General features: G+C 35.4%; 1 protein-coding gene across 1 annotated transcript in view; it reads right to left on the bottom strand.

Annotated features, from left to right (window-relative positions):
* Nucleotides 1–23,200, bottom strand: part of CHM (CHM Rab escort protein) — a 70,171-nt gene that overhangs the window by 38,108 nt on the left and 8,863 nt on the right. The window contains exons 2-7 of the mRNA XM_005236764.4: nucleotides 19,674–19,740; nucleotides 10,792–10,864; nucleotides 9,468–9,592; nucleotides 4,804–5,179; nucleotides 2,824–2,940; nucleotides 2,029–2,149 (exon numbers count right to left, since the gene is read on the bottom strand). Of these exons, the coding sequence (XP_005236821.1) occupies nucleotides 2,029–2,149; nucleotides 2,824–2,940; nucleotides 4,804–5,179; nucleotides 9,468–9,592; nucleotides 10,792–10,864; nucleotides 19,674–19,740 (879 nt within the window). The remainder of the gene's footprint in view (nucleotides 1–2,028; nucleotides 2,150–2,823; nucleotides 2,941–4,803; nucleotides 5,180–9,467; nucleotides 9,593–10,791; nucleotides 10,865–19,673; nucleotides 19,741–23,200) is intronic.

Here is a 23,200-nt window from a genome sequence, read left to right as displayed (position 1 = left end):
CCCCAAATGTTATACCTGAATGACAGCCATTCACGAACAGTACTGCTGCATCCATACTGGTATGGTAAGAGTGTATATGTATATGCAGCCAAGCCATTCACATGAAGTTTTAATCCAAAGATGAAAAGGTAAAATATTTAGTTCTAATTGATGACTTGCTCCAACAAGCAAGTATGGATCAGACACAAAGATCACAGGGATGAGGAAGCGTATCTCCCCTTTAAATTAATACTATTGCTGACACATTTTGAAACTGAAAGAAACACAAGCCTTTTTGAAGATGTTCAACACAAGTATCGTATGCCATGGATACATGTCTGAAAAATTCAGTTATCTTAACTAAATAAACTTTTTTCCAGGAAAAGACTGTATTTAAGCAGTATCATACTTTCACATTATTCAGAAATCTGCTTTTAAGCTTATTTCAGTCATGGATAAATTCATAGGTAATTCAGAAACACTTCCATGAATGGTGGGCTAGTCTTATCAAGTTATATATTCTATTCAAGATTCAACCACTGTTTTATTACAAATGTACCTTGCTATCCTGTGTGCAGCCATGCAGCAAGTCATAAAATCACAGGGTTTTTTTATCACGCTAAAAAAATTCTCAAGTTTTTCCTCACTTCAGACTTTTCACATAACTCCAAATTTTACAGAAAAAAGCTTAAAAAATTTTTACACTATCATGAACTCTCCCTATTAAAAGTCTGCCTTCCCACGAACGTAATGATCTCGCCGAGAGCAACTTTAAATTTCTGAAGTCTTTACATTAGACTAATCTAACTAAAATTATTCCCAATTACTTGCCAGGCTATTTTAAAAGGTAGGAACAAAATCTGTTTAACTATCTCTGCAAGTAAAATAAATTAATGTCATTTAGGTACATGAATCAATGGATTCATTTAAAATTGATGTGGCGTCTCCTTTTTTTACTTAATAAATTTTCTAAACACCACCTATATTCTCACGCTGAGCACCTCCATTTCTTCCAGTGGCAGCAAACCTGAAATTACTTGTAATCTATAAAACACTTCAGCCTAATGAGTTTTTTTCCCCTTCAGGATTTTCTGGAGTTCATTACAGACTCACTTTCTCCTAATCTTACAAGATTGTTTTCAGTACTGACCAATTGTCTCTTCACATGCTTAAAATATTTTTCTCTAACGGTTGTACCTAATCTAAGGGTCTTGTTTAAGTAATCAAACCAGTACGTCAACAATTATTTTTTTCTAACACTAGATTCTTTCAAAAATACTGCCTAGCCAAGCCACCATCAAACTACAAAAGCACCGATATATTTCAGTCTGAAACTTATGTCAATAGTTTTAACTATTTTTCTTCCCTCGTTATTTCTTTTTGACAGATTTTTCTTTTTTTTGGCTTGGTTTCCTTTCAGACTCCAAGAACTGAGAAGAACACTTCATCCTTTGTACCCTGAAGTACATAAACCTAAAGCACCTTTCTTCTGTTAGCCCATTTCCCTCTCTGACCTGATGCTCATTATTCTTTGCACATTGCAGCTCAAATCTATTCAGATTTTCTCTCGTTTAAATAAGCCAAGAGTTGAGAAAGGCACTTTGAACTAGCCCTCTAAAACTAAAAGGCATTAAATTACATTACTTTCAAAGCAAAAAAAAATTTCATTTTCTCTATTTCTGATTTTGTGGCAACATATTGTGAAGATTTACATATTATCCAAAACCCCAGAAAAATCAGATACATCACACCATGTTAAAAAATACCTGGGAGCGGGGACGAAACACCTAAAAATGTGCAACCATGTTGCAATATATAATTTTGCTGTTAAAGAAAAACTTAAATAATAAATGATGTGGGAACTAGAAGAGCATGTGCTTAAGTAGAAGAATTTAACATTGAAGTGAAAAGGTCATAAAAAGGTCAAAGCATACTTTGAAAAAGAATCCATAAAAATAAATTGCATGAAAACACAGGAGAGTTATCAACATTGTGCACAACTGAATGAACTCGTAAGAAGAGAGTGTACACTGTTCAACGAAACACTACCTTGGTATTCATCAGGGTGTTGTTCATAGTCCAAACAAAATGTCAAAAATTTCATTAGCATTCTCTTTTCCACCATACTGAGCTGTCTGCTGTTGAAGACATCTGCTCTAGAACAAGGTACCTGGAATATATTTTTTAATAATTTCAGATACTTTCCATACTCTGGATCTGAAAAGTATCAAGCAACATTACAGATTACCTAACAAATATTTTAAATTACTATTTTTATTATAGTTATTTTCTTACATATTTATTTCCATCATTTCCTATTATAACTATACTAAGTTACCAATTTTCCACAATAAAAATATTTTTAAATCTTTTTCAGCCTCTTCCCATTTTTATTTCCCTTCAATTTCCCTTGCACATCTTACTGCAGAGTTAATCAAAAGAGTTGCAATAATTAACTGTGCCAAAATCTTTTGTTGCCATTATCACACCAACGACATCTCTTCTAAGTAGCAGAGACACAAATCAAGCCTATCCTACAAATCTTAAAACCTAAACCCTACAATTCTTTAAGAATTAACTGCCAAGTCAACCATGGTCAAAATATTTGACATGAAGCAAAGATTTATGTCAATAACATACTGGAATGGACTTTCTTATTTTAGATTTTTTTTAAAATTATATGTAACACATAGAAACACCTTCTCATTCCAGAAATGAAATAAAAATCAGAATCTTAACGAAAAACACTAGCTTATTATTACAAAACTCTCAAGAAACCAATTTCAAGTTTCTTGACTTGAAAAAAATGGTATTAAACATACACAACACATTGTTTTACAATACCTGTTCTACTTTTCCTTCTCGAAAGGCAAGAATTCGTGTCGCATTTTTGAACTCCGCATATCTGCTAACATTTGACTTAATCAGAAGGTCAATTAACAGACCTCGGGAGTAAAGCAACTGCACAGTGAAGAAAAAGAGAAAACAGTGAGTAAAGAAAAAGTGCTTACACTGGAAGAAAACAGTGATACCAACAGTATTCATTTGTAAGGTGCTTTCTATAGCTATTTACAAGTACACACCGTGAAATAAAAACTGAAAAAAGAGCTTCAAGATGTAGTATGTGCAAAGTAATATTAACTGAATGGAAGAACCATACAAATGGAGGAGACAAAGCAGTGCACAGCAGAGAAAGGGAGAAGGTGTCAGCCTACTGCTCATTTAGTTTTATTAGTCTGGCAGTCATAGCCTGGGACAATTTTTTGCATTGTCATTGTGGATAATTTCTTGGTATTGTATGCTACATATCCTTGAACACCGTATTTTATAACCTTCATTTCCCAATATCGGTGAAGTACATGACGCTATCTGCGTAAATCATCACCAGCTGTTCCTTAAATTACCTGAAATGATAATGCCACATTTTCTAAATGTAAATTCCTTAAACATGCAGTTAAGATTCAGTCTTAATATTCTGTTATATTAATTTATATTCTGTCTACCTTTACTCTTTCTATAAGCTACAGATATATTATGTAATACTGAAGGGACAGAAATGTAACTACTAACTCAAGACATATGCCTGAACTGAAAAGCACTGGAGATTAGTTTAAACCTGCTTCAAGTCTTATGGCCTTGAGTAACAGAATTTGCACAATCACACAGGAATTTTCAAGATAAAGGCTTACTGGAACACCAACAAGGACACTGCGAGGAAGTCTGTCACAGTGCCAGAGAGAAACCAACACCAACTACTAGTCTTGCCCTGATGCCCACACTTCAGTCAGATTTTCTGGAATTCATTGCAATTAACACCATGTAACACAGTGGCACCAAAAAAGCATAAAAAGGATACAAAATAGCATTATCTGCTAAACCACTATACACTCACTATTGTTTTCATGATGTCATTCCAATGGTGCATGGAAGAGTTATGTACCTTTGGAACACAGAGACAGTATTTGGAATAGTGCATTTTGTACTGTCTCCACAAAGAATTTAATAAGTTATTGAGGAAAGGCTTTTTTTCCACCAGTTTCCAGAGGTTCGCAAAATCGTTTCGTGCAGAATATGAAAAATTCAGCATTCAACTTTGAAAACACTTCACTGTACTGCAGAATACACAGATAATCTAAAGCACAGAAGTTAAGAAAAATTTCCATTTAACTTGCATTTGCTTGGCCATATTCATATACTGTGAAGTATGTAAAAGGCAGATTTTACAGTTTAAACAGTATGACATTATGTCAGGTTCTCAGTAAAACGCCCACTAGTAGGAATTCAACACAATAACTCACTGTAGTCAGTGTATCTTATGGATTAACTAATCATTTTTTTTTCCAATATTACTACAATTCCGTGCTTTAGTCTGGGTATAGAGAGGAGAGATAATAAGTTTCACAGGAAACCCTAAAACCTAGGAAGCACTCCAACAGAAAATTATTTTTCATTTTAAAGACATCAAAGATCTAAATGTAGATTGATTTTTCCCTGCCTAAACATATAATTTTTTTAATGGTACTATTTTGCAAGTGCAATGTTGCAGGTATTACCATAAGTGCTAAATTTCAGGAATTTTATCCTTATGGACATAATTCTGAGCTATGTTTCATGGTCTCTTTGGTTATAAACAAACGCTAAAGAGCATATATGAAATAGCTCCTGTTTGTTTTAAGGCTACCAATTCTTGCTTACTTCTCAGGAGTGTCTTTTTTGCCTCAAAGATACTATGTCAGCCGTCCTCAACATTAATGATTTTTTTAAAATTTCAGTATTTTAAGCAAAATAAATGAACTTACATGAAAACAGTCATTCAGTTCCTACCTTGGAAACTAAATCAATATTAAACCTTCTGCCTTCTCTAACAATTTGGGAATATGTAATTTTCTTGTGTTCTTGGGCAGGAATTTCTGAGGGTGCAGCTTCAGTTTTTCCAAATTCCAAAGCGGACTCGCCTAAAGCCACACTGCGAGAACTTTCATTCTCAGAGGTTATTTCTGTATCGTTCCCTTCCACTGGACCTGCAGGCTCAGTGCCTGTAGCCTTTTCTGGTCCCTGGCTCTCAGGCTCCGGTACGGCACTCTCCGCTGCTGGGCACTCTTCCTCCAGTTCCTGAGCAACCCCCTCAGCACCAGAGGCTCCAAAGACAGGCAACTTTGTCAACGCACCAGCTTCTTCAACATCTTCAGCTGAATCCTGACTGATTAGAGACACAAGGGGAAGAAAGGGGGGGATGGGTTGGGGGAAGAAGTCTTTTAAAGGGTCTTAAAAATTTGTTTGAAGTTTTGAGACAGTGCCAGAATGGAAACCTCAAGTATTTCCAGGAAAAGCATTAGAATTTCTTTATTCTGGCCAAATCAGGTGTACCACCCACTACAGAATTCTGGTTCTTTGATTGCAAAGCTGTAATTCAAGTGAGGTATTTTTATTAAGCAGAAAAAGAAAACAACCAAAAATGTGGGTTCTTACTTTATACAGACTCAAAAGATGGAATGAGCTTATGATGAAAATCAAAACTCATGTGGGTGAAACACAATACACAGCTACATAAAAAAAGAAATACAATATTTTAAAACTGAAACAGTACAGCAATTTGATTAGGTTTTTCCTGTGGATTAAAAAAAAAAGCCCTTTGAAATTGAAATGCAAAAATGCACTACTAAAGTCATTAAGCTCAGATATTTTAAAAACCAAACTCATGGAAGAAAACAGAAGTGCTTTATACAACTGAGCCTACTTTGCCTCATACTCTCATAGCAAGTCTGTAAGAGAAGCACACAATTTTGACCTGAAGTTTAAGTAAAACTTTCAGATTACTTTTTCAACTCTGACCTTGCATTCTAATTAGCTCTTCTAGTAAAAGTCACACAGAATAAAGTTCCCTTACATAGCAATGTTATTTTTATGCAAGTGTTACAAATTTGTGCATAGCAGATGAAGGCAGCCAGTCCAAAGGAGGGACATAACCACAAGCTTAGTCTGTATAGTCCATTTGCTTTCCACAACACAATTTTTTAAAATTCCTCTTATAAAGCAGATCTCCACTTTTAATGTCATCTACTCTTTTTATCTTGAACTTCAATGACATTTACCTTAGAAACTGGTACTTTTGAACTTAGGATTTGAGTTTATACTACCAGCTGAGATGAATCAAATCAACGTCATTGTAAGTGAAAAAAGTTCAGCAGCAATTTCATACTATCTTTTTATCTTTATACTACAAGCCATTAATGCACTGAATAAACAATTTCATCTTGGCTGAAGACTAATGAACTATGATTTTAAATGTGACCTGCAAACATACAGTACAAAATTTCAGTAACTAACAGGATGGTTAAAATTCACTGAACAGCAAGCAATTACCCAGTATACATATAAAAAAACGCTCCCTTGCACATCTGTAGCCTTACAGACAGAAGCAGGGGGCAGGATAACGAAAACCCTGTATCCTTTAGAAGTTGCTCCTCACTTATGAACTCGGGGAGCTCACGTGGGCTCATGAAAATAAGAGTTTGGAATAGGTCTCTCAGCTTATGCACAGCCACCAGGAAGCGTTTATTCATGAATGGGGTAACATATTGCCCTGGGAAATACAGGAACTACTATAAGGAAGCACTAATGAAAGAGGTCTGTACATCTGTTTCTGTACATTAATTATGTCTTCTTGCTTCATACTGCAAGCATTAAATAACTATAAAATATCAAAGAAAGATAAGCGCTTTGTCAAATGTTCTTTAAAAAAAGCAATCTCTACTAAAAATACAAATGAAAGTCAAATTTTGGGGTTCTGTTCGGATGTTGGGGTATTTTTAGGAATTTGTAACACGGCATTTCTGAAAACTGCCAAAGCTATTGCCATTAATGCAGTAACTAAGAATGTAGCTTTTATTTAACCCATCCTAAAGTTTTTCGTAACACAAAAATTCAGAAGCAAGTTTTCTTTCAACCTTCAAAGCTCAATGACCAGTTCAATCTTCTATCAAACATACTTAGTACTTTCTAAATAAAAGTAAAATTTGGATTCAAAATACACTGTATTTTTTCTACATCACTCTGAAAAGCAGTATAACAAAAATGTTGTATTTACATATTTTAAATCTCTACTCAATTCCCATTAATGAATACATAAATCTGCATGATTTGCAGCTGTACACATTTTATAATGAAAGTCTAAAACCAGTATATAATCTAAATTCATGACATCCTTCCTATAGGAACAAACATCCCTGAATAATGCAAGAACTGTCTATAAAAATTACTCAAATTGAACTTCTGTACAGACAATTCTTCTCCTAATTCAGAAAAAAATAATACATCTGCAGACAAATTGTTGTGTAAATTTAGAATATTATCTTCCACCATTCATCAATTAATGGTACTAACAAAGGAATATCTTAAAATGAATGTGTCTTATTAATGCCTTGTAACAGCAACCCCTTCAGATAGGTCAAATGAAAAATTGCCAACCAGCTGGTTAATTTATTCAGCACAGGTGTTCACTATTTATTTTTCAGCCATTTGCCTTTTTTCAATACAGCTTGTTGTAGACACAGTATTCTTTCCCTTTGATGGATGCACTTTGTTCTAAGGCCATTCATTTCAGATTTGCACTGTGTATATTATACTGCTACCCAGCTGTTTATTCTTTCAAAATAAATGTTTAATGGTTACTTCATAGGAGTTATAAAAGTTATGCAAAAACAACAGAATCCAGCCAGAACGTGTAAATTGTCAGAAACACAATAATTGACTCTTTCAGAAGTTTTAAGTTACTTTGGAAAACTTTTTCTTTGCTAGGCTTATTAATCTTACCATTTTTCCTCGTAGGCTTTTGCATTTTTTTGGTGATAATCAAGAAAGACAGCGTTATACTGCCAGCCTAAGTTAAATGCTTGACAGCAGAATCTTCTACTTTGTCCTCACTCAAGTATTATGCTCACTTCCAGAAAGTGTGAAATCTCAGTGCTAGAGGACTAATTTTTGAGCCAACCTTCAGTCAGTGTTGCATCTTCTCAGGAAAATCGTATGCACAGTTAAGAGACAATGAAACCTTTAATCCAATTTAGTACTGATTCCGAACAATATTTATTATGCAACAGGATTCCAATTACAATATTCAACTGATACTGCTTTAAAAGAAGCATAACATTTTATCTGCATGACAGTCAAGCAGCCATTACTGTGCAATATAAAAGTTAGGAAAATTCTGAGTCTGTGACCTTCAGATTGTATTACTGTAATTCAAGCTGGTTTTTTCTCTTCCTACCCATGATGTTTACAGAGAGCAAGACATGTTTCTGTATTCGTATCTGTCAATGTTTCATTTAGCTGCCTATAATATTATCTAAGGGATTCAAGGTTAAACTTACATTAACTATCCCAGAGAACCTTTCAGGAATTCAGAAGAGTGTTCAGATCAGTGCAAAATCCAAAAGATAAAAATTATTAATAAGCACAAAGAAATAGTTCAGTTTTCAATTAAGGCCCATACAATTTCCATTCATTGTTACTATGCTTACGCACCGTTCAACGCTAGTGCTTCACAAGGTTACTTTCAGCTGTTCCTTGGGTTTTCAACATGGCATTGTGAAAAGCTTACCTTCTGCATGACTTATCTATAACAAGCTATCTTACTTCCATTTCAAAATCTAAACAAAAAAAGAAATTTGTATTCTGAACTTCTGCAGATGCAGATGTACCTCTATGAATAACTAACTAGAAGATATTTACCACGTATCAGTCCTAAGATGGCACGCTATTCTTCATGTGCATACGCAACAAATCTTCAGAAAAACATGTATTTCAAATTAAGCATGTATTTTTTGCACACTATATGTAAAGAGCTGAGTTACCTTACTTCAGAAACAGTACAAAGGTGATAGCCCCAAAAAGCTAACTTATTACGTTACCGGAGCCTTTGACCACGCATTTCCTTCTAAAGCATCATGGGTAAGCACTGCTTGGTGAGAAACTTAAATCCACTGAATATAAAAATGACAAAGCACTTTAGCACAATTAAATATTTTATAGTTACAGTACCACTGTCCATTTGTGTTCCTATTCTTGTGTATTTAGTTCATTTTACATGTACTTATGAATTTAATTTTTTACTATGAGAACAGCAGCTTTTAGCCAAATTAAGAATGGAAAAATTTAATATATGGCAATGCATAACTTCCTACTACTAATAATATCTAGAAACACACTTGTGTTTTCTGCTTAGAAGAAAATTATCAACTCACCAAGTTGGCCAACAAATTGCATTGCATCCCGATAAGGTCATTTAAGAAGCATCAGTTAGCTTCAATGAAGTGCAAGTGATTTCAATAAAAGCAAAAGGACATTAAGAACATTTCAGAGATCATGGTTACTTTTTGAAACAACATGCAATATGGCATCATGGTGAAATGCTTGACACTAAAAGTACAATATGATTATTCACCTCTGGGCATATAAAATTATTTTTGTATTTCTGTATTTATACTTACTCGCCAAAACAGAAATCTTCTACATGTTGAACAGTTTTATCCTTCTTGCTCAGAGGAATAGCTTCTTCATTCTCAAGGATCAGTTTTCTCCAATCTTCACATTCATCATTGGTATCTGCCTTTTTCTTACAAAGACAAATTATAAAATTACATTTTGTACTGTGCTAGCTGCTCTTGTACTATAAATCTCTGTACTCTCAAATAACGTGTTGTACCATCTTGTATTAAAAAAATCAACCAAACAAACAAAAAGAATGATCATAACTGTCTTAATGCTTTTTCTATTCAGGTTTTTTGAGTTACAACAGTTAGAGCTGGTCACTTAATTACAACATGCCAACATTTTTACTACATTACTAGCTCTAGTAATCCGAAAATACAGTGTTAAAAGGAATATGTTTTAACGGAGTTGAATATAACTTTGAACACAATCCAAAAGACACGTTTGCCACAGCCAGGATAGCGCCAAATTTTGTCACAAAATTTTCAAACAGAGACCATGTGAAAAAAATATGGTGATTTGCACATTATATTGATTTGTCCATAGAAGAATCTGTAATTTATACAACAGAACCCTGAGAATATTAAGTTCTGACATTGAGCAGCTCCACTGATTACACCACAAGGTAGCACTATGTAATAAAAAGGCATGAGACTGAACTGAAAAAGTTCCATCTTCTCCAGACCAACAGGCTTGTAACGCTTCAGTAAATAATACGAACATCCATTTGCTAATATAGTCCAAGTGCTCAATCTCCTAAATAAATATCCTCTTCAGAAGATTTCTAGTGGACTGTCATGAATTAGATAAACTTTGGTCATTGAAAAATACACTATCAACATTAATCTTTTTGTCCTGGTTATAGGACATGTCAATACAAGGATCCAGTAACTACCTTTGTCCCAGTTAAAAAGAATCAGCTGAAAGCACACAAGAAAACCAAAAGGGACTGAAACATCAGAGAGGGAAATAATCAAACAGGAAATGGAAAAGACCAGTTTATCATTTACAGAAACTGCTGGAAAAGGAATCGAAACAACAGTTCAGTTGCTTCTATATAAATTCAGGAACCCAAAAGGTATGACTGAGCACTAGACTGTTTGGTCTCAGATAACAGTATTAATAAACCAGGCATATCAGTCTTAGAAAGCTAGGCCAGATGGTTAAGTCTTAACCAGTAAAGTTGGAAACTAGAAACCTCTTTCATCTGTTAAATTACCAAAGAGAAGGAGCATTGTGGTAGTATGTCTCGTAATAAATTATGCAAACAAACAAGATTTAACGTTAAGTAACACCAAAAGAAGTAATTTGGGAAATTTTTACCTGATTTTCTTTAATCCAGGACAATAATCCTGAAAAACTAAAGCTGGCCCAGTTTCCACCATAGTAATTTCTCCTGTAAAGAAAAAACAACAGTGAAACTTGATGGACACAAAAATCACAGCTCTTCCACGTTTAAAAGAAAAACACAACCACGTTTGAGACACTCAAAATGTTTTCCATGACAGATTTTACAGATACAGAATATAAAAATGGGTATAACGTTTCACAACTCTTCACGAGATGTAAAATTTCCATTTTCACTCAATTGTATGCATCTCTGACCAAACAGACTATCATCCAAAATCAAAGTATCTGCAGGGTAAAATGAATAATGCTAAGAAAAGCACACAGGATGCTATGAGTAAAAGAAGAACACAGACAACACTGCTTCTTGGCCAGGACTGACTCTACACCTCTAACTCAAACATGTACATCATTACTTATGTCTTTACTTAGCGTGGAGCCAAGCCAACAAGTCTGCCAGTTTCAAGTGCGTTCTCAGAAAAACCAGTTCATGTTTTTTGCATCCATACCGCACTCCAGAGGTTCAGCTTCAGGCAGGACCTAACAGCTTTGTCACACCAGCACAGCTATACTGCTTCTAATTGAAGCTGATCTGGAAGTTAATAGAATTGTACGGCACATCACTTCTAAATGACCAGTGCTTCATGAGGTGGCTATGCAAAGGAGGGTTAAGTAAACTGAAACGAGGTCCAGACAGTGGAAACCGCATCTCTCTTATCCACTATGTCAAATAAAGGAAAGTTCACTCCATTATTTATCTACTGCTTACAGAATAGATTATGCTTATTATAGACTGTTAAGATGCTCTGGCAAAATTCCTATTAAACTGCATATACTGTAGGTGGAGCCAAAGGAATTGATTTGTACAAAACGATCATACCACCCCGAGTAATTCTCAGTTTATATTTACCAGCTTCTTTCTTGAGAAATATTAGTTTATTTCTTTTGAATCACATAAAATTAATAGTTCTTCTGTTAATGAAAGAAAGACTCTGTTTTCCCTTTTAAAATTTTTGCTATCAATATTTCTCTCAACATCAGTTGGATTAATTAGCTTTTGTTATCATGCATAACACATCTTAAATATTTGACAACTCTGATAGGAAAAACTAATAGAGCAATTACATTTTAAGAAAACCACTAGTTCTTGCAAAATAAAAAAAGTCATTTCAGGATTTAAGTGTTTTCTGGCACCGTATGCTGGCACTTCAGAAGCGTGAAAGGTATCAAACATATCCTCCTGAATGGATTATGAAGTGTTACTGTATACACTACACTAAAACAAAAAACAACAACAAATTTAGGGAGGAAGTTTGTATTTTACAGAACAGTGTGAAAACTGTTAAATTAAGTGAACTTAAATCTTATCATAACCTCCTCCACAACTGAATTGTAGAGATAAGTGTGATAAAAGTGAAAAATTAAATTCAGGTTTGATTCTACTGTTTATGATGGGATGGTTTTGACAAGGCTTATCTGCACTGACAAAGACTTCATTAGGAGTGTCAGCCCCTTTACAGTACAAGAGGCTGATGCTCTGTACCATGTTGCTTACTTAGCATATGAAGGACAGATGTCTGCTAAACAATGCCTAATTGCTCCTGACTAGAAACTGACCTAAAAAAGTCTTTCAGCTACTGCAAGGCAATAGTGAAGAACATAAATAGGACATCTTTTGCAAAGACAAACAAAATCCAGCATCCACTGAATTAAGGTGGCTTCAACAACAGAACATGGTGCTTCAGGCTGGGAACTGGGTGGACTGGGTCCATGCTGCACGAGAAGGCAAGCAGTCAACCCTGCAATTTGGATATTCTAAGCAGAAGAGCTCCATGGGCAGATCCCTTAAAAACCAGAAACTCCAATCATCTGTAAAAAGGAGTCCCTTCTTAATGCTTTGTATGAATAACATGGGTGAGGCATACAAATTGCTGCTATTGGTAGCATACAGGACACAAAGCAATGAGGATTAAATATATTAAATGCCTGATTCTGTCAGATTTCAATCTGTAAAACAGTAACTTTTAGGAGCCAACGGTGCAGTTAAATGTCTTGATTCTTAAGATTTGACTGAATAAAAAGCTGAATATCCATATATTATCTGCGACTTCTGGGATTTCCAAAAAACACAGCCATGAAGATTTATTTTTAAGGAAATCTGCTGCTTTAGTCACAAGTTTCCTTGAATATGGAATACAATCTGGCTGTCAGAGCAAGCAAGGCCATTGATCACAGAAATCACAGAAAACACCTGCCTAAAATTAGGACTGGGTTTCTTGAATCTATACCAATATAAATTCATGCATATTTAGAATATTTTAAATTAAAACTTTCAGTAAGAGAAATGAATATGTTATTTTGACAGAAAGTTACAGAAGTTTATTTGTGAGCTGTCAGACACCTTTGATGTAAACATTCCTCTGTTCTTCAGGTGGATTTTCCTTTGAAACTACTTTTCTTTTTTTAACCACCATTGACGTGAATCAATCTTTTAAACAAAGCACTCTGTAATGCTGTGCTGAAGCTCAATCAGTTTTGAGAGGATGGTATGGCCTTTCTCAAATGGAAAATGAATCGCAGCTGTCTTTCCTTTCCTCTGGCATCTGAGCGCCTTTCCCAAGTTATGCTGTAGCACCTCAAATATTAATCTTCTCTTGAAGCATCAACTTCCAGATTTATTTCCCCTGGAATTTTAATTAGTTTACCCCGCATTACATGATGAATCAGAATGGCTTAATTTTCTCATCTGAAAACACTTACAGAAATAGGGTATACCATACATTATTACCGACACAATGAGCAAAGGTTTTAGAAAAAATCTTGAAGAGGAATTCTGGAAAGAACTGACTAATGGTTTTAGAAGTATGAGTCCATCATAACCAAATAATTTTGTTGTAACTGCCCTGAAGATGAACTGAGGAAATCCTTAAAGTAATGCTCAAGTTCAAAGCCTAATTAAAGCTAAAATACCGCCCCAGTATCTCAAGGACTAAGTTCCTCTCCTCTCTTTCTGTACTGGCCAACTAAAGGATGCATATTTTCTCCCTTTTTTAGGGCTATAATTCTATTATATGCTAAGTAAAGACATGAAACATTTTCAAGGTGTAACAACAGCATTAGAAATCAATTTTTCTACCAAGTTAGAGCACACATGTTTTCTTTTTCTACCATACATTATTTCCTAGATAGTATTTGCTCAAAACTTCTACTCTATTACCTGGATTTTCACAAAAATTAAAACATTGCTGCTTTTAGTTCATACTCTTCAAATCTTGAATCTGTAGTTCAGAACTGCTGAAGCCATTTTTACAATGTTTTGGAAGTGTAGCCCAAGTACAGTTTCACCTCAGCAAATATCTTAATTCTCTCCTCTCTTATATTAGTTTGTGGGGTTTTTTCTCAGTTACTAACACCACTTTTTCTTCAATACTTCGAAAGAATTAGCAAATCCCAGTCCAGAACACTGAAATTGCAAATTTTTTCCAACTGATTAACATTCTTGGAATCCAAACCAAGAGAATATCTAACACGGCCTTTTGAAGACAGACTCCAATTTGAGAAATTGAAGACTTAGGAAAGCACAGCATACACAACAAAAAGTATTTCATGGACTATGCCTGTTAAAAAGATGGCCTTTTCAGTGCCGTGTCTTAACAGCCACGGTATAGCAAAGCTGGTGATGTCTGAAGGAAAGCTGCTGATACCTCACAATTGCTCCCAAGAGCTCCTGTATTTGTCTGTCCTGCATTTGATCTTTCAGAAAGAAGTCTTGAACCATCAGAGTAGCTGTCTTCTCCACAAGAATTTACTGCCACATCGATTTTAAGGATCTGAACACAAAACGACTTATGTTTCAAACCCATACAGTTTCACATGCTACACAGTACACAGTCACATGTATGAAAAATTCCCATTCTGGCACAGAAGTCGTGTCTAGGAGCATGAGAAGTGGACTATGCATTCTTGCCTTCCAAGAGGAAGGTTTAACTCAAAGATCTCTTGAGATCCTTCTGCTCAATAAAAGTGATGGTGGCAGTCACTTGTACTATATTACATTATATCCTGGGATATGAACATGACTAAAGGTAATTATCATGGACCAGCTAAGACCACGTTTTACTCTCTAATACTTTTCTATTAGATAACACCCCAAAACAAAATAAAAATAACAGCAACTTTTTCAAAAAAGGTCAAAATTTTTGCCTAGGTTTCCTTACTTAAAGTTAAATAATTTTATTTTCCTTGCAAGAAATTGACCTGCTTTGAGAAGCAACCTTCTCATTATCTGTTTGCTGTGCCTACACTGCTACCTCACTTCACAGAAGTTAAAGATCAAAAAGAAGGCTGTATGAAGACACAGGTTGTATTACATCATATATTTTACAAGTTCCGAAAAGAAGTCAGACAGATTGTCTAGCAAGAAGTGGAACAAACTACAAAAGCAGGTATCTTGGAGGAGGGAGGTACAAGGAGGGTGCCCAGTAGGCTTTTGGATGCTCAGACGGAACAGAATTTAGACACAAGGAACACTCAAGTACTCTACAAAATAAGGTCAAAAAATAAAGGTTTCAAGTGTCAGGAAGCAAGACATGAGAAGTAGACAGAGCAAAGTGGGCACAAAAAAGGAGTTACAATCCTGGATCTTGACACTCCTTTGCCTTTGAATTATGCTCTACATGGAAAGATAAATAAGTCAACCAGGAAGGATGTAGACAAGAAAACTAGTCTACAAATGCTATACTCTACATGCTGAAAATTGAGTAAAAAATGTAGCTAAACATACCTCACCTCTAATTGCCCCATCCTCAGTAGCCAAACTAGTACATAACTATATATGCATATAATTGTATGAAGCAAATAAGCAAAGGACCAAAAGTAGAAAACACAGCAAGCTATCAGGAGAAAGTCCTATGCATATGAACAATTAGTATGAGAAGTATATTCACTTCAAGTAATCAACTTTTACTCTTGATCTACCTTTCTTCAGCAACTCCAAGTTTAAACTAAGTGCCAATCTCCACATTTTAAATTGCGAATTACTTTTCTAAATCACTTAACAAATATCCTTGAAATTTCACATGTCAACAGCTCATTAATATCTACAGTAAATGTAGCTCTCTGAAAAGAACCACAGATTTTATGTTTATTGAGACAGATAGCTGGCACAGAGAAATAGAGGTCCTTCAATTACTATTTGGCAGAAGCTAACTTTAGTTTAAAATCAGTCTACAGGAATTTATGGCAACACTGCAATGAAGTGACTATTTTGAATAAGATTAGCTACTGTTGATGGTGATGCTTGGACAGTGTTTATAAATCAAACTTAGACCTTAGTATTTTATAATAGGCCACTTCAAAACTATCTTGCATAATCACCTATGCAGTATATTATGATAAATTCAAACATGGCTGAAGATTAAAAGTAATAAAATGATATACACAAGGTAACGAGTGCAAGTAAACTATAAACAAAGACTTTATCCATATACATTTTCTATACCTTCTAACAACTCAGACCTTTGCAGAGAACAAAAGATGAATCAAAGTAGCACACTTAACGAAACCAAGTTTTTCAGTAACTCCAAATCTTATTTTTTTACAATCTGAAAAAAATTTAAGCTCAAAATCCTTCAAGAAGGAAACAACTTACACTGCTAAAAAGTTACATTCTGAATAGAAACAGGTTTTTTTCTTGATGAATTTTCAATTTTACTGTTACTTTAGTAAAGCGAAACTTGAAAATTCATCTAGAAATTAATATATTAAACTAGACATATAGTGGATAGAAATAAAATGTTTTAATCCAGATTAATCTCTGGCAAGCTTTCTAAGACTTAACTTTTGACTTCAAGATCAAATGGCATCAGGGTGAGGGTTTTCCATTGGTTTTGGTAGGCTTTTTTTGCAAGAGTACTAACTTAAACAGGAAAAGCAGACGGCTTGAAACGCTTCCCTATTTATGGGGAGGGGGTTGTACAGTATAAACATTTCTTTTTCTCCTTTTTTTTCTTTTTTTTGCCAAGATATGGATTCTAGACCATGATTCAGTGAGCACATACACCCATTAAAATGGCAATTATTAATATGAGAGAAGAACACCTCTGTTATGAACACCTTCCCCTGACCTTAGCCTGCATTAGAGTTGGAAAAATAACTCCATAGGAGAAAGGAATCAAATGTGGAAGCCTTCATTTTCATCATAAAAACAAAAGCATATGTGAATATAAATAAGCATATTTAAGTGAAAACAGTAATAAACAAAATATGTATTCCACAGTTCTAATTGCCTGCTTCTCTGAGTTTTCTGAAAAGCTCTTTACTATAGCTAAAAATAGGCATGGATAAAAGAAATCAAAATTCCAGTGGCTAACCATTATTACGGACTTTGATAGCCAATGAATACAAAAAAATGATGAGAAATGGTTCATTTAACAAAATCTATGTAGTCTACCAGTAATACATGCATTAAGCTTAAAATCCAAACATAACTATTTTACTCATTCTATATCTGCTTGTTTTAAAATAAAGTGTTTAATATTTTGGTTAGCAATCCCATAGCTGATTTAAGAGCTACCATACCCAAATGTCTGACATTAACATACCCTTACACATTATGCATGAGGTCTTTATAGTAACTTCAGTATCACTACTATGTAGTTGCATACTTCTTTAAAATTATTACAATCTTAAGAGCTGTCTGTTTCAAATGAATCATTAGTTACATTAAGTATGGAGCATAAAGTACTGTGTACTATTTCACTGTGATGTAAAATACGAGAATATTAACCCATTTAAAGACTTTCTTCCTTACAGTTCCAAGGAGTTTTCCATAGGTTCTGAAAGTAGTCCGTAGTGCCTGAAGATTCATTAATGAGTTCTTAATCCAAATGCCCTCCTATTGATAAAAATGACTGACTGAAGTTAATCTCCTGTCCTTACTCCAGTCCGAGACAGGAAGCCAGAGACTTTGTGGGCAGCACAACAGCAAGCTGAGCAACTGCAAATTGTATTTCACGCAACCAAGATAGTGAGCTAGTCTTGCAAATCTTGAAATTGCATATGATTTCAAACCAAAAGTTAATGTCTGAAAAATGAATGGGTCCTTTGAAGGGCTGTAGGCAAATGATATTACAGAAGCTTAATCTTGAACCGATGATGTTCAGAGAAAATGAACAGCAGAAAGCATATCCTTTTTAAGGTTTTGGTGCAATACAAAAAAAAAAAAAACCTAAACCTTAGGAGCTGTACACAGAAGTGCGCATCATAAAAATTTTCATAGAAGAAAAAGCTCAAAAACACGATGTAAAAATAAAACACTATGCCAACCTTGCAATCACATTGCATCAGAATCATTCAGAGAACATCTAAGCTCACAGCACTCTTGCTGCTACCACCAACTCAGAACTGCCTGCCACACTGCTCTGCTGAAATCCAGCTGGTTTCAGCTAGAGAAGAGATAACAGGTTGACTGAAACTAGTCTCCACATAGACTTTTACTGGTTGTTAACAGTTATGCAGAAATTTGTTTAACCTTAGAAAATTATTATTCATTTTAGGCTATGAAAACATTTAGTGGCAGCAACAGTGCTTAGACGCACTCCTTGCTTCCAGCTTATGACCCTCTCTCAAAATGCTATTAGGCCAGCAAACCACATAACTGCACTAACAATGGGACTGGAAAAGTAGCAAGGGCACAGGAGCCAGCTACAATAAAAAGCAGTAGCAAAGATGCAAAAAAAAAAAATTAAAAAAAATTATCTGGACAATCATAACTTCATCTGACATAACGAACTACAGCAGGCACAGCGCAGGTGTCTAGTACAGAAACCTCACAAAATACATTGCATTTGTTATCTTCTAGAAAAACACAGACAGTAAAGCAGCCTCAAGAGCTGCTTAGTAAAGATCGATTGTCTCAAAAGAGTTATGAGACAATCAGAGTTTTAAAGTGCTATAGGGGAGAAAGGGGTATTTTAAGAGTTTGTCTTGGTCAGCTCAGGCTCCAGCATTTGATCTCAAGCTTGCCTCAGAAACCAGAGCTCTAGACTTGAGTCATGCTACTAAATTTTGCTGAGCAAGTGTACAAATAAGTCAAGGTTCAAAGATCCTAATTTTTTTTTAAAAAACAGTGTGCATTGTAATGTACAGTTACACAGTTTATAAAAAAAATTATTTTAACTTTTGCTAATAGGTAAAGTGAAACATTAATCTCTTCAAAGGATGCAAGGAAATGTGCTACTCCAAGTGCTTCAGCAAATTCTTCCATTTCGAAGTTCAACAGAAGTACTTTCTGAATCAACTGATTTCAGTGGTATTTGATACTCTTCCTAGAAACTGCTTTAGCATGGGATAGAGAGAAGACAGCAAACAAAGAGCAGCACTGTGTTCATCTCCTGGCCTTATCGGCCAGACTTCACTCATCTTCATTCTGATAACAATTCAATGCAAATATACTTGTACTAACTTCTCTAGGCATTGACAACTGATACAAATGAACTACTATTAAAACATTTTGTCATTAAATGATAATGGCTCAGGTAAAAATTCTCACAAAACCAGAATGGGATAATTTCTGTCAGGAATGACGATAAAAAAGGCACTAAACCTGCAACCATTCCTGTCCATACAAAAGGAGGAGCCATCCTTGACCATATGTTCCAAATTACTGAGCTAGCATGCAAAAACTGCCTGTTTTATTGATGGGAAAGAAATCCCCCAAAATAAGGCACAGACAAAAGTATAAGATCCCTTGATGTCAGAAGAACACAAAACACAAGTCCTGAAGGGCACGCTGACATAGACATAGATACATTTCTAGCCAGTTTAACTCTTCAAAAGGAAAATTATGAGTAACTTACGCATCAACATGAAGAACTCTCTGGCCACTTCTGGCACAGGCCGCTGCAATAATAGATTCAGGCAAACCTGAAAGGACACATGTGATTTTTAGGACTTAGTATGCTAATATATATTAAAAAATGAAACAAAGTTAGAACTTGGTCAGAAAGAGGCAATTCAAACACTGCAGTGAGTCACTAGAATTGTTAATACTCTCATGCTACTAAAATAATGAACACTATTTTGAGCTATTAACATTTTGCTATGACCCTCCTGAATGCAACGCTTTTTTTTTTTAATAATTGTATGGCACGTGTCACTTGCAGACACTACTACCTCTGAATCAAAGTTTATCACCAGTGTCTTCTCTAGACACCTTGTTATCATGAACAGATTGAGTACTTGCCAGCATAACAATACCCAAATTTTAATGGGATGGCCTTGTAACTGTATCCCTCCTGATAGGGACAGGTATTATCTGATGGTATTTTTGTGTATTTTTATTCACTTCAAAGTGGCCACATAATGTGGAGACTGTGTAACAACCCATCAAAATGGTGTTTTAAGATTAAATATATGATAATCTTAAATATAATATTTAAGATTACATATTACGATTGGTATCATAAATATACGATAAATATACATTCTGCGTGCCCTGGTATATTGTCCAAGGATGCACTGGAAAGTGTGAGGGTATAAACCTGCTGGGATGGCATTAAATGACTGCTGAGGCATCACGGTGCAGTGTCCTCCAGACCATCTGTTGGCAAACATCTCTAGCACAAACAGGTCTCAGAACTGTATTTGGGCTTTGTTTCTGATTGAACTAATTGGTTTGCTCCAAAGGAGTACCCAGGAACACACTCAATATTCTGCATGCAGACTAAGACCTGAGTGTAAACAGAAAAGCTAAGCCGACAGCGCAGGTGCACTTTCACTTCACTTTTATGGGTACTGTTAGGGACAGAATGAATGCAAGACAATTGTACTTGAAGTAGTACCCCTACCAACATCTCCCACGTCCTGCAATTATGCTCGGTCAAATCAGTATGTTTTCACTATACGTGGAAAAGATATACAGTAAAAACCAAACAAACGAAAACCAACCATCCAGAAGGTTAGTGACATTCCTCTACCAGCAATACCTGCTTGGAATGGCACACAGTTGCAATTGGAAGTTTAATAAATAAATGAGCCTGTTCTCTTAACTTCTACTCCCACTCACCAGATTTTTACATGCAGAGTTAGATGACTTGGATTTCTGACTAGCTTCAGAAAAGAAGTCTAGCTTGCTATCTAAAAACCTATATGGCACTTGCTTTGCTGAAATCTCCTTTTAAATGATCTATTGGCTGTTTAAGCAGGTAATTCAGTAAAAGTGATTAAAATTCTAAGGGATTGGTATTAGGAGACAAGCTACATATTCCATTAAGGGATTAGATTAAACAATGTGAAAGGAGTGTTTCACTGATACCATTCACAGCTCAGCACCAGAAGCAGCTGCACTAGCACAACTGAAGAGAGACAGAATGGAAAGTAGGAAAAGCAGACACGGTAGGGCACAAACTTCTTGGCTAGCTTTACGTCAAACATCATTTTTGTGAGAATCTCAGGCCTGCAGTTGTCCGTTTCTTCAGAGAGAATACTGCCTTTACAAATTAATAAAATGGCAGCATGTTGCCAATCTGATGATTCATTTAAAACACAAAACGCAATATACTAAAGGTTACTGGACAGCTATTTACTACTTGTAAGGTATCAGTTTTCACTTACCTAGAGTAACTAACTGTTAGATTTTAATGGGATGTTAAGTACAATTTAGCACTCACAGAGACAGAAACAAATAATTTCAAATGGTTGAGCTGGTCTTTATCAATTCTAGAAACTGAAATGGAGTCCAGAAAACACCTAGAGTGACTTAGATACACAAGACCGTAACTCCTTAAGCCAGTAAAGGCAAACACCACAACCAAAATGAAGAGATTCAACCTCTCTACCCTTATCTTTGGCACTCCTGACCTCCTTTCCATGTCAAGTAGATGGTCAGGTTTTGGCAGACCAGCTCCATGGTGGTGTTGATAGTCCAGAAGTATAAATGTTTGGATCAACTGAAGGAAGGAGGTTTAAGACAGGCATGACAAATCTTCCAGGAAAATAGCTACAATTTCCCTGCAAAGTTTTGGCTTCTAACACTTAGTATTTTGAAGGATTAAAAAAAAAAGAAAATCCCTTTCTGAACTGATAAAACAGAAAAAGATACAATCGTTTTGCATTGCTGACCTTCCACAGCAAGTGAAGGCTTATCATGGAATTAATCACTGGAAATAATGCTTTCAAAGAGGGATGAACAATTGCATCAGTTCCTGGGATGTTTGTTTCACAGCCTAGATAGGTTGATAGTCTTTTGAATTGAGATTTTGAAGTAAGAACTCAAAACACAGACCATTCTGAACAAAGAGACAAGGAGGAAATACTTAACTGCAGCACACACTTCAGGACTGTCACAAGATCCTGAATGCAAACAGCTTTATTATGTGAACGCAACTCCACATCCAGCTGCCCACCGAAAGTGTTTATATATACACTTCACTTCTCTCCGTCTATAAACTATCTGGAATAGAATCTACAACTACTATTTTGTGTGTAGATCCTGAAAAAGTTTTTCTTTCCCTCATTTGGGCACAGAGAATATTACTCTAGAAATGGAATTGAGAAACTTGTTTCTCCTTCCTTATTGAGAAAAGCCACTGAGAAAGTGTTGTAAAACATCACCATTGCTGCCTGGCTGACCAGGACTGGAGTTATAGCTACTAGGGCATAACAGATTGCTTTAAGCTTGATCCAATTGATACCGTGTTGGAGGTCTGTTCTTCCATTAACCTTGGATGAAATTGTTCCCTGAATTAGCTTCCTCGCTCTTGAAAGCTGGTATCAATTTTCTTCACCAACCCTTTGCTTCTAAGATACTGTGGCCCCCTGAGTACCCACTGAATAAGGAAGCGTAAGAAAGGCAAGGCCCATGCATTTTAGCTTTTGGAGAGGCTCTTGCAACACCATTTATTATGTGACAAAACCTCAGTAAACCAAAGAAATAAGACTGTGCCTTGGCACCAGTTTCTGAATTCTCTTCTCCAACGAAATAAAAGCACATGGAAAATATGTAGCTTTGTCAATGCAAGTTACTCCTACACATGAACTGGACTGCACCATGGTTACTTTACAAAAGCCTTTTCCAAGACAGAAGGCTCTGGCTCTGGTAAACAGACCATTGTAACATAGTTACAGTCCCCCTCTACTTAAGAAAAAAAACCCCTAACTTGGAAAAGCCTCCTTAGAGAAATGGTAGAGATTTATTTAATGACAGCACGTGAAGCTGAACTATCTCCTACAGGATACTGACACAGTTGTGCAAAAACAGGTTCCCTTCTATTCAGTATCGGAGAAATATATTCTGTTTATAAATTGTTCCTATTTGGAAGCAGTTTCCAATTCTGAACTTTGATTTGTCAAAAACTCTAAGATGGATTATATTCAACTTTTGAAA

Source organism: Falco peregrinus, chromosome 13, assembly GCF_023634155.1.
Source record: "Falco peregrinus isolate bFalPer1 chromosome 13, bFalPer1.pri, whole genome shotgun sequence".
In the NCBI taxonomy this organism is placed as follows: domain Eukaryota; kingdom Metazoa; phylum Chordata; class Aves; order Falconiformes; family Falconidae; genus Falco; species Falco peregrinus.
This window is presented reverse-complemented; position numbering and strand designations above follow the sequence as displayed.